The sequence below is a fragment of the Pelmatolapia mariae genome, linkage group LG7 (assembly GCF_036321145.2).
Source record: "Pelmatolapia mariae isolate MD_Pm_ZW linkage group LG7, Pm_UMD_F_2, whole genome shotgun sequence".
NCBI classification, from domain to species: Eukaryota; Metazoa; Chordata; class Actinopteri; order Cichliformes; family Cichlidae; genus Pelmatolapia; species Pelmatolapia mariae.
The window spans coordinates 3416836-3429876 of NC_086233.1; the positions used below are offsets into that span (position 1 = coordinate 3416836).

At 39.3% G+C, this 13041-nt stretch overlaps 1 protein-coding gene across 1 annotated transcript; it reads left to right on the forward strand.

The window, feature by feature from the left end:
• The first annotated feature begins 8385 nt into the window (after nt 1-8385).
• On the forward strand, nt 8386-10576 carry LOC134631894 (troponin I, fast skeletal muscle-like). Its single transcript, XM_063480459.1, has 5 exons — nt 8386-8430; nt 8543-8671; nt 8805-8894; nt 9745-9921; nt 10496-10576. The coding sequence occupies exons 2-5, from the start codon at nt 8549-8551 to the stop codon at nt 10574-10576; spliced, it is 471 nt and encodes a 156-aa protein (XP_063336529.1). The 5' UTR covers nt 8386-8430; nt 8543-8548.
• Nucleotides 10577-13041: the final 2465 nt, after the last annotated feature.

Consider the following 13041-nt stretch of genomic DNA (forward strand, 5'->3'; position numbering starts at 1 on the left):
TTTTAGTTGTTATTCTTTCTGTGTCAACAAAGTTTCTGAAATACTCGTGTTTAACTCGGAATATTACAACCATATGAAGGTTTACAAAGCTTCATAAAATTTACTATTTAAATATACTGTGAAAAAAAATCTTGCTTTTGGGCTCATGTAAAAGTATAATATAAGAAAGCAGAAGTGTTATTCCCAGGAGAAAAAAACTATTAAAGAGATGAACATTTTAACTGCTGATCATTCACATGCAGGTTTTATGTCCCTGTGAACATTAAATTTAAAGTTGTTTTGGATCATGCTCAGAAATAAAAAAAAATGTTGTCTCGAGAAAGACACTTGAGTCTCATTTGGAAGTAAAATGATATATAAAATTAAAGGTTTATTTATTCAAATGCATAATCTTTAAAGAAAATGGGATTGGTATTAAATGAATTTCAGTTGAGCAGAATCCATTAAATCTAATAATTTCTGTCCCTGATGAAGGCCACAAGCCGAGACGTGTTGGTCAGCGAATAAAGTTGTTCCCTAGCGCTTCAAGTATTGCTGAAGTCTTCATGCCGCCTAATATGTTAAAGTCAGCATTTTGGGCAGAAGCTTTTTTTGAGTAAATGAAAGAATACAAGCTTCATGGTTTCTTGCTTAGTGTTTACATTTTGGTTTTGATATAATATCAAAATTTCCTGATGTCTACTGTGTTTCCTTGCCGTTATCTGTGGTTACCGGTTTGTTAGTGGCCTTCTCCTTCACTTTTGCTCCCAGTTTTATTTTGGTAATGACTTTCTTTCTGAGTCTGTTCCTTCCTTTGTTTTCCTTCCTCTGTGTGTGTGTCCATATTCTTGTCTCTCTCCTTGTCTCCTCTTATTTCCTGGTGCTCCTTTTCAAAGAGCTTATTAGACTTGGTGTATTTCGATCATCCTTTAAAGACTTTTTGATGAGTCCTCTTTACCTGCATGGAATTAAAACAGCCACTCTCACCTTTAAGAGCACGGGCAATGCAAGTATTTAAAAAAAATCTAATTTCTGAGAAACTTCTTTGAAATTTTGAAACTAATTTTGAATTTTCTCTGAAAATATGACAACTTTTTAATTGTGGTCGCAGACTTTGGGCCATCAGTAGAAAAAGGGTGTTTGACTGTCACAGGTAAGTGTTCTTTATCAAATGTTTTTCTAAAGTTGTTTTAGTTCTTTTTAAATTATCACCACATTTTATCCCAGGTTTAAAATAATCTAAAATGTGAATTACACTGTTTATTAATGTTTTATATGATGCTAACGTGTCTGTTTCTTTTTATTCTCTTATTTAACCAAGTCTCTTCCAAAGCTCACCTCTGCAGCAGCACACTGTGAGTTCTTCTTCCTCCTGTTTTCAAATATTAAAATGAAAAAAAAGCTTCTCCATAGCCAACGGTTTAAAGTTAGCAGTGTGGGTTTTCCTGCTCTATCTCGACTCTAAATCATTTCTCAGCAAAGTATTTATATAAGTGTTAAGTGGGATTCATAAAATATCTCTGTGGTTTCATTTCTTCCTTGAATTCTGCCTGTCAGAGACTTGATGGCTCAAGATAATACAGATTACAATGTTAAAGGGCGGGTTATTTATAATGAGGCAAGCCGTGGAAGGGGGCAGATGACAGTGTACTGTATTTCATGACCTTGCCAGCTCATTGGTTTGACCAGTAATCCACTTCCATAAAGAGAAAGTGCAGGATTTAGAAGGCCATGGAGATTGCAATATATACCTTCTTAACACTTGGTCTGCCTGCGACTCTGTCTGTGTCTCCGTGACTCTAACAGCTCGGCCTGGCTAAAGTAAGATTTCTCTCTTTTCCTCTTTGATGTTATTTTAGTTGATCACATTTTGGTTGGTTGCAGCTGTAGATGATTTGTTTCGTCTTGGGAGTGCAGATGTAAATGTCTCTGTGGAAGGTTGAAGCTTTGATCTCAAAGGAGAATATTTGATATTTGCTGTCATTGACGGGAGGATGTTGTTGGCGCCTGGCCAACTATTTAAAGATGGTGTCAGTTTGATAAGTTTGTAGTGACCATAAAATGCCAAAGGTTCTTGGAGGTTTTACGTCTTTTGGGAGTCACCATTATATCGAATGTTGACAGTGGAGAATTTGAGCAATTTCCTCACTCTGTAGTTAATGTTTATGTGGAGTTAAATGTAATTACTTTGACATATTTTTAGGATTTCAAAGTTTGAAAGAGTAGTTTTCCATCTTGACGTGTGCTCGCTCTGCTGCATTGGCGTACGATGATGTATGGCGTGGTGATGTGGCATGCTGAAAGATGACACCACTACAAGGCATTAACCTGAAAGTCGATCTGTTAGTGTTTATCCTCCTGTCAGCACTGAGGGAAGCGGGGGGACAGCGGAAGAAAACTGGGTCTAATCTTCGGGGACCTGACTTCACATTTTACACTTCAGTTTAATCCCTGCTTATCAAATTTAGCCTGTTTTTTTCCACAAGCGTTAAAGCATTAAAGCCCAATATGGCTTGGTTTTTGGTTCTTTTTCTGGACTTCTCTGAACAACAGGTTGTGTATTTTAAATATACCTTTAAGTCATATTGTTTTTGTTGTGCCCATGTCTATATTTTGTAGAAATATTATTTTTTGAGGAAAATATAATCTTCAAATGTTTTAAGAAACAGCAAAACTTCATTTTATCAACTTCATTTCAAAGCTAGCTTCACATCTATGTCTTTATCTGGAATTTTCAGCTGTTTGGGACACTCAAATGGAAATGCATGGATGAGACTTAAAAGGAAACATAGTACCTGAAACTATGTTTGTGCAGAATAAGCCCGACCACAACGCTAGAAAAATATTTTATTCCACATTTCGTTTGTGTTTTGGCTCGTTTTTAAAAATACTTTCCAACTTTTTTTCTTTTTTAGCCGCTGTTGAAGTCATCATTCATCTATTGATGCTCTGCTACAAGTGTTTGAGACAAGCTTCATTTAGACTTTTTGAACACTTTTGAGTCTTTTCTCTAACACACATGCATTACAGCAGATTAAATTCAGGATTTTGCATTGAATGGAAATGTATCCTGTATCTTCTTGTTTTTATTTTTGTGTGAAGCAGTGTGTGTCTGAGGGCAGCGGGCACGCTATTTTTGTGATATGCTCTAGTGTCTTGGCTGTCTGAGGGATGTTCTGCAGTATTGGGTTACTGTGAATCCTCCTGCTCCTTCAGAGACAATCCTACTCATGATACTCACACACGCACACACACTTAAAAATCAAGGCCCCTACAAATATGATTTTATCTCCAGAGCAACATGCTGTTGTGCCCTCGGAGTTTTGAGTGTCTTAAAATACCCCGTCAGTCCCGGCGATACCCCCCTCACCGGCTTCTTATTGGCTTACAGATGACGACCATGTGTTCCTGGTCAGTTATGTGCGTTAGGATGCCTGCAGTGGTTGTCACTCGTCTTTTCTTTTAAGGCGAGCCTGCTGTCCCTCTTTTTTTTCCCCTGTACAATGAAGACGTCAGGAACAGCTGTGGCTCCAGAAATAGTCTTAATCCTCTCCTCCATCACATCTCCTAAACATTACAAGCAGCTCAGGCAGTGACCGTCTAACTTCTGAGGATGTCTAGAAGTGTCGTGTGGCTGGTACTTGAAGGGTTGGTTTACCCGTCCACTGATATCTAACTCTGCAGATAGTTTGCATTTTGTTTGCCTGGAGTTTGGATCTATTTGCAAACTAAACAAAAACTCCAGCTGATACTATGGAAATGTCAGTAGTTTTACATGTCATGAACTTCCAAGTACCTAATGGTTGGGCTAGATGAAAATTCAGAGGCTCAACAAAGTTATTGAAGTTGTTGATAAGATGAGTGATTAGTAAGCAGGGATGTCACATTGGAAGAAAAGCCAGAATAACTGAATATATGGGCTGACAGACTGATACTGCCATCCACAGACATGCCTAAGCAACTGTTTTCTAGCTATGTACCAATATCTGTGACGATAATAAAGGGAGAAGGTACATTTCCAGAAGTGAAGCTTATGCAGCATCATAATTGACAGATTGTGTCTTAGGTATGGCTTGTAAATGGACAAAATAACCCTAAAATTTGGGGTTGTTTACAGTTCAGACAACTACCTGTATTCTCAGACAGTAAAGGCTTAAAGGTCTGGGCCTTGGTGAGTAGCATGTCAAGTATGGAGACATGGCATCGTGCTCTGCTTTTCCCACTTGACGTGGTTCTGTTGGCTTTATCAGGCCCCAACCTTTAGCACCCACTGCGACATCTTGCAGCCAAGTGTTAAAGTCAGCATCTCCAAGTATGAAGCCTTGGTTCTCTCCTGAAACTGCAGATTGCTCCCTCTGGGGCTGGGTTGCTGTTAAGGTGTTTTAATATCTTGAGGTCTTGCTTGTAAGTGATGGCAATGTAGAGTGTCCGATGGGAAGGCTGACTCATTTGGAATTAGAAGAAATGCAGGAGTTTGACAGGAATATTATGGTGAAAAGCTTGACCTGTAAAGCAATTAACGTTTGCTTTAAAGGCAGATCTATGCTCCAACTCTCACCCATGGTTATAAGCTCTAGTTAGTGACAAATGAAAAAGAATGAGACAGCTACAAGAGCTCAGCCCTGGAACTTGGGTTGCTTTGACATCTGCTCCTTTGTGTCAAAAGGACGTCAGATGTGGTGGTTTGGTGCCTTCCGTTGGAGGTTTTACAGACATGTCCGGCTGGGAGGAGACCCCGGGGTAGACCCTGAGCTGGGGGTATCACATGTCTCATCTATCCTGGGAATGGCTCAAGGTTGCCCAGGAGGGACCAAAAAATTTTGCAGGGGAGAGGGATGTCTAGAATACCCTTGCTTAAGATGTGATATCCAACTTTGGACAAACAGAAGAAGACGTGGGTGGATGTTATAAAGCATGCTACATGATACACTTATGGTAGGGATAATCTTTTAGAAGCAAAGGAGAAAGTAGTTGTCTTTTTATAGAGAGGTTGCTGAAGTGGAAGGATAGTCATGAACCCCTCAATGTTCTTTATTTCATATGCTGGACGTTGTAAAGGTCATTATCTTATTATCATGCTAATATTAGCATGTCCTGTTAACATCACACCAAAAGTACACGTCTGTTCAGGTTATTTTAGAGGTGTGGTGCTGGTATTATATGCTTGTTATGACACTGTGACCCTTATAACAATGTTATAACACTGACTTTTAGTTAGTTAACATAAAATCGATTTAGCATTGTAGTAATCTGTTCCAAAATCTATGCAAATTCATTTTTTATTGCATGCTACAGTGAAGTAAAAATCTGACCTGCGCGTGGTGCTGAAAGCACAGGCACAAGACAACAAACCAAATGTCATGGCAAAGTTTCCCTTCGCAGTGCTGGACCTGTATCCCTTGAGCTGTGCTGCTAGAAATAGCGGCATGGTTCCTTTGAGGCATTAACACGTCCTGGGTTACAAAGTGCCGTTCCATGAAATTTCCTGGAATTAACATGATGTCTTAAGATAGAATTCACACAGTCCAAACATGAAATATGAGATAGGTGAATGTGGGTGCAGGACAGCATCAGAGAACGGAGATATGATTTTAAACATGATGTGGTTTAATACTGAAATAAAAATGTGGGTTATGGCTTTTCCTTGTTCACCCTCAGTTCTTTATAAAGCAAACAGTGGACAGCTGCGGGCAGCCTGACTAAAGGAAGCGTTCCTCCACCCGTCAGCAGAAAAGCTGCATGAATTTTTCTGAGGCCACATTTGAAAGTGCTCCAAAGATTTATTCTTTGTCCGTTTAATAAAACAAGTACGCTGAAACTCTGCCTTGTTAGTGCTCCATGGAAAGATAACACAACTGTGCTATTCTTAGATCTTTGCCACTGTTGCCAATGCTGTTAATATACCAAAGAAAATGGGCGTTCATTTCTTTATTTACTCCCAAGGGAAAATGTCTTCACAGGACTCTCTGCAGTCCTGTAAAAAAAGTACATTTTTAGCAAAAAATAATTGGAAATAATAGATTTCTGTATGAGTTTATCAGTCGCTTACATTGTTGTGGAGGAATTTTGGCCCACTCTTCTTTATGATTATTTCCTCATTATCTTTGATTATTATCCTGTTGCATGAGGCAGTGTAGGCCAGGTTTCAGCTGTTGGACAGTATACCTCACATTTATTTAAATTGACTTTAGAATACTTTAGTATAAAGAGGAGTTCGTGGTCCACTCTGTGACTAAAAGGTCTCTAAATAATCAGCCCCTGAAAACTGAAAGTTGGTATGAGGTGCTTATGCTGATACACAGTGTTTGCGTATAATACTTGAATGGGAAGATATTAATGTCATAAAAGTGGTTTGGACAGCTTTCTTTCCCTTTAATAAAAGAAATCATCATTTAAAAACTTCATGTTGTATTTGCTTGGGTTATCTTTGGCAAGTTACCCCTCAGTCTAAAAGGCTTGGAGTATAGTTGTTACCCCGTGGACATCCAGATTGGTGATCATGATAACTCGAGAACCTGGTGAGAATTAATACTTTAGGTCAGGTGTCCATAACCTCCAACATCAAAAGAGCCATTTTAGCTCCTCCTACCAAAGAACGTGAGAAAAAGAGCAGCACACGCAGGTGACAGATTTGCAGATGTAACTGGGGAGGATACATTAAGTATTACTACATATAGTATGAATAGTAATAGGATTACCGTTCACCCTAATTGTAACCTGTGGCTCATGAGGGAGCCACAAGTTGCCAACCTCTACCATAGGTGCTTCTACTCATCTACCTAACTTTCTGCAGCGTTAAATCCCTACAGAGCTCCAAACTTTATGTGGTCTTCAGATTAGCTCAAGAAGTGTGTAGAGAGATTCATGGAATGGGTTTCTATGACCGAGCAGCTGCATCCAAGCCTCACATGACTAAGGTTAATGCAAAGCGCTGAAAGCAGTGGTGTATAGTGCGCCATCACTGGACTTTAGAGCAATGGAGGTGTGACCTCCATAAGCCATGCTTCTCTGTCTGGCAATCTGATGGACTGGTCTGGATTTGGCAGTTGCCAGGACAACAGTACTTGTCTGACTGCACTGTGGCAAGTGTAAAGTTTGGTACAGGAGGGATTAGGGTGTGGGAGTGTTTTTCAGGCGTTTGGGTCAATCCCTTAGACATTTTGGACAATTTTATGCTACCAGCTTTGTGGGAACAGCTTTTGTTTGAACATGACTGCTCACCAGTGCACAAAGCAAGGTCCATAAAGAATTAGATGAGAGAGTTTGGTGTGGAAGACCTTGACTGGCCTGCACAGAGTCCTGACCTCAACCCGACAGAAGCCCTTTGGGATGAATTAGAGCAGAGTGTGAGCCAGCGTCAGTGTCTGACCTCAGAAATGTACTTGGGGAAAAATGGTCAAAAATTCCCATAAACACAATCCTAAACCTTGTGGTATAAATATGAAAGATAACACCCAGACAGGGGATGGTTTAACAGGTGGTGGCTCCAGACTACTGCTCTCTCCTTATCCTTTGTGACTTATGTTTTTCTCTAGTTTTGCTTTTTATTGTGTCCCTGTCACCATTTTGCTGGAAAGGACATTAAAATGTATATATTTGTATATTTGTATCTAAATTGTTTCAAATAAAAAGCATTAAGTCTTGTTTTGTGTTTGTCAGGTAACCTCAGGATCGTCCAGCAAACATGGCCGCTGAGTGAGTAAAATTTTTACTATTTTCTGCAAATCATGTAAGTTTATTTTCCTTGTTTGTGTAACCAGCCAGTGTGCAAAGGAACAAGCGGTTCCCTCACAAGGACTGTTTGATTTTATTTTTATTCATTGTGTGACATTTAGCTTGCATTCATCATAACTGCACTGATTACTCTATTATTAAATTATTTATGGGTCACTAATGAGACATGCATGTGTTTTCCACGATCCCTGGATGGTTCCAAAGTTTTTAATTCTTGTTTAATATTAAAAGCTCTTAGTTTTGTTTATTTTATCTTTGATTTTCATTTATTCCTTGGTATTCTGTGTAATTCTAGTTACTGTGTATTTCTAGACTTTAATTAATCCCTGCTTTATTTCCCTCTGACTCATGCTCTTCTTTACATCCTCTGTCTGTCCTTTCCTTTCATTATAATTGTTTTTCATTTCCTGATTGTCCGATTTTGTATTTTAATACCTTAATCTTCTGTGTTTTGTATTCAGTTTTACTTCCACTTCCTGCCACTTTGTCACTGGTCATCTTCAACTGCATCTTGTCACCCTCCTGTGTCTACCCTGATTATCTTTTTGTGTATAAATAGTGCTGTTTCCTGTCAGTCCCATGTGTCTTCTCCCTCGTGATTGCCCGGCTCTTTTGGAGTTTGTTTACTGACTTTGTTGCTTTGCATTTTGTAACCTTATAATTTGTGTTTCCGTCTGCAGGAAAAGGCTGTCTGCGAGGCGTAAGCACACCCTGAAGGTAAGATTAACTTTAACTGATAAGCATAACAGTGCAAAATACCTCACACATGCCCATCTGCTTACCTGTGCTTCCTCTTACCTGACATGGGGTGATGATGTAATCTCCTCAGAGCTGCATGCTCGTGGTGGCAGGTAATTTGTTGGACGCTGAAGCGAATGTGAAGGCCAAAGAGAGAGAGACGTTTTTGGCAGATAAATGTCCTCCTGTCGAGCTGCCGTACTCCAGGGACGAGCTGTTGGTGAGAAGAAACTGCACTGTTTCAAACAATTATGCTTTTGACATGTTTCATATTGCATTTTATTTCTTTTGTGGGTTTTTGAAATTGGAAGCATCTAAAAAAGAAAAAACTTTTATCACTATGTTGACTTTAGGAACTGTGCCAGAAGCTTCATGAGCAGATCACCATCAGTGAAGATGAGAGATACTGCACAGAGTTCAAACTGGACATGGTGCTGAATGAGGTGAGACACTTTTCATTGCACCAGGTTGGCCTTTTGTCTTTATTTGCACCGAGTAGAGATACTGTATCTGTATATGTCTTTAACCAAACTGCAACAAACATAGGAAGCTATATTTTAATATCAATCAAATGAATTCTTGTATTTTCTCCTGAGCACCTTAAAACAAAAAAAGACCAAAAAAGTATTCTGAACACAAGTATCACATACCTGACTTCAAGTTTTTTAACCTTTTCGGTCATTTTCAGTTGCTTTTCGGTTATTTTCATAATAGAAGCTTCCCCATCTTTTGGATTTACGTCTGACACTAAGGAAAAAGTACATTACAAAACTGCTTACTTCAAATATAATATTATGCAGTCACATTTGCTTGTGCATGCATGCTGGCTCTGCAGTCCATCTGGGTGGCACTGCTCTGTGTACACAGGCCAGAAACATGCACATGTAGTCGTCATCTTTTAGGGCTCCTCCCTGTGTCCTCTGCCCGTTACTCCTCAAAGGAGCAGATACTGATCTTGCTGCTAGGCTGATGCTTGTCAGGCTTTCATTGAGTAACTGACCATTTTCTGACTTCTCCTCCACACTCTCGAGACTTTGATGGAAGACACAACAAACCTTCTTGTGAGGCCTGCAGTTGCCGTGAATCGTATAGCAACATTAACTGGAAATATTTCACATCCTTATTCCTTCCTGTAGCTTTTCTGTCAGCATTTTAATTACCCAACAACACTGTTTTAAAGCTAGCGGTACTTGGTGATGAATTCAGCACCAAACACCCTGCATGTCACTGCTGTTTGCTTCATGATTGATTATTTAATCTGTCAGGTCAGTAATCCTCAGAATCCTCCTTCAGGTCAGGGACCTCAATATCAAGATTGTGGATTTGAGAGGAAAGTTCAAGAGACCCCGGCTGAAGAAAGTGCGCATGTCTGCTGACGCCATGCTCAAAGCTCTGTTGGGCTCCAAACACACTGTCAACATGGACCTGAGGGCCAATCTGAAGCAGGTCAAGAAGGAGGTGAAAGAGGAGGTGAGCAGCTACCTGGTTCATTTGGTCCTCACTCAGTAAAATCACAGATACCTGTGAGGTCTAAGTCCTTATCAGCGATGAGAAGTAACTCCACAGACAGAAAAAAGAGGAGTGTGCCTACTTTACCCACTGGTTGAAGCTAGAGCATTAGTATTTTTGCTATCTTTGTGCTGTTGTTACTTTTAGCCCATATTTAGGCTAAAGGATTGAGTGCCAGCACAGTCAAATTAGAATTACACTCAGCGAAACAGGATCACAGAGTTCCTCAGTGGGCTCTACAGCACAGCAGGTCTTAATTAACAATACTAAGACCTACAATACTAAGGTGTCCACAGGGAGCCATCTACAGCAGCTCCACATGTGGCTCTGGAGCTGCAGATTTGAGACCCCTGGTTTAGGAGCTAGAGTTTCTTCTCAACATCGACGAGGACTTAATCTTCAGAAACTGTAACAATCCATTTTCTGGCCACAAGGGGGCAGAAAAACCATCAAAACAAATAGTTTTGTTCTTGATTAGCAGCCTTTTTGCATCTGATTTCAGTCTGGACTAACAGAGCATCATCTGTGTTTGCAGGACAAGCAGCTGCGTGATGTGGGAGACTGGCGTAAGAACATTGAAGACAAGTCTGATAGGAAGAAGATGTTTGATAGCTAAATGCGAGGGTGACTTTCAGGACAGAAATCAGGTTTACTGTCTTTGTTAACTGAAGGGTTTTAATCCAAAGTGATGCATTTCCCCTTTAATTTTTACTTGATCTGTAGATCCTGATCTTAGTAAACATCATCTAAAGGCATATGTTTGGTGGAAGATTATGGTGCTTACTAAGCTTCTGTTTTGGTACAGTATGTGATAAATGGCCTTTACTTTAATTTTAAGCTTGTGTTAAGGTGCAGTGAAATGTAGGAAATCTGTGATATGCACTGATGCCAGTGAAGCATGGTTGTAGTTTTTGGATATCTCACTTTGAATTATACTCGTCACTAAGCTTCCTTCATGCTTTAGCCTGTATTGAAACTGTACTGTGATATTTGTACTGTGTTACAGTTAGTATGTGTCAGATAAATCAATTCTACTTTTTTCTCCTTTTGCTTTTACTAATGTGCCTACGATGTACGTTTCCTGAAACTCTAGTTAGTGTCTGAGGTTAAAATCAAAATGCAATGGACGCATATTTTGCAAATAAATCATGACCCATATTCTAACTGGCCCAGCATGAATAAATGAAACACTACAACATGCTCTTTACACACATTCATTTGGTCAATCCTTCACTTCTCCCTTGTTTGATGTAGATTGTAGAACGTCTAGTCAAGTGTTTCGTGCCACTTAGCTGTCCAAGAACCATTAGATCTCGAGCAGTCCAAGCAAACCGTGCCATGTCTGACATGACCTGTTACCATAAACTGTAAATATCAAAAGATGGACAGACACCATTACATCACTTAGTGGTTTGTAAAGTCTTGTTGGGAAGCTGGTTGTCAGTCTGATAACTGAGACTGACGTGGCCAATGAGCATATTCTGGACAATTATCTTTTCTGTCTCTTATAATGAGATAATTTATAAAATGGACCTAATGTTTCATTCATTATAACCTAAAACTAGTCTGGAAAACTTGTCAGACCCACAAGTTACATCTCTTATTCTGTCTGCCAGCATGTTAGTGTGAGGACACAAATTTCCTGTAATACACTTTCATTTATTAATTCATTTCATCCATTTATTATTTTGCCTAGTTGCTTTGTGAATGTAACAGTTGATTGTTGTCTGCAAGTGCAAATATTTGAAGACCCCCCCGCCACACATGTAGCTTCCATGTGAAGCGCCTTAAACAGGTTGCGAACCCCCTCCAGACTTTTGCTAATGAGACTGTGGGCTCAGTTGCTTCTGTCCTAGTCATGTTTAAAGTAACATTATGCTCTTTATGAAAGTTATGGACCCCGCCAGTGGACAGCAGTATAAAAATGGTTATGGTTTCTTAGTCGCATCCCTCAGTTGTGACGTCTGGTTTTAAAAAGATAGGAGGGCGAGCCATCAAAAACAGGACTTTGGGAGCCGGTTTGTAACATTACGATGTCTTTATCCATAGTTCTTATAGAACCTGTGGGAAATAACTCATTTGAGAAGGCTTGCATTTGCCTGACAGCCTATAATGGATCAAATAAGGCACAAGGCCAGTGTAGAAGAATAATTGTGCTTCCTACGTTGGAGAACTGTAACAGTACTAAATCACTTCATGGTTTTGCATTTTCATGTTTCTAAAACAAAATGTGATGTAGTTTTAACATCATTTTGCTGTCACATTAAATAGAAAAGCTTCATGCTCATCTTGTTCCCAGTTTTCCTGAGTTTGTAAAACACTGGAGGTTAATTTTATTTAATTATTTTATTGTAGTAAGATACTAACTGAGCTATTTTTTACCTGTACACTTTAAAAATTATAGTAATGTGATGTTTTATAAAAAGTTGCCTAGTTTGAATTTATGGAAGAAACAACACTGAATTATGATGCTTAAAGCTGTTGGCTTGCTTGTGGAAAAGGCTGAAATAGTAGTAATATTTAGAAAGTGAGTAATAACTGCATATATTTAATTAGCTGACTTCCAAAACCTGAATCCTAAATGTTTTTGTTATAAATGAAGAAGTCTGGCTTATTTTCCACAGAGCAGAAAAGGTGAGCGTTTAAATCACATCTTACTATTTTTAGATTTTAAGCTTTTTTCCCCCCAAATCACTTGATTTTCTTTCCTTTCTTTGCAGATTCGATCACTTAGATGTGACACAGCATGCTTTTCCGCAAAGGTACGCTGAAGTCAAAAATATCCATAAATTTAAAAGTCTTCATGTAGTTTGATGGTAGTAAAATAAACAAATAAAAGGTTGTTCATGCAGATGCCACTGGGAGTACTGGTTTCAACTTTCAGCTGAAACCTGGAGGTGCAGGTGGTCCCAGTCCTGTACAGACACGTGTGGCATTTTGTTAAATCGTAACCAGATTTCACACCTTAAATCCATCCTCTCATGTCTGTCACTCCTGGCAGCAGGAAGCAAAACACTGTGATACTTACAGTATGAGCACAGAGCAGAAGACCCCGTGTATGAAAACTGCAATAATTTTACT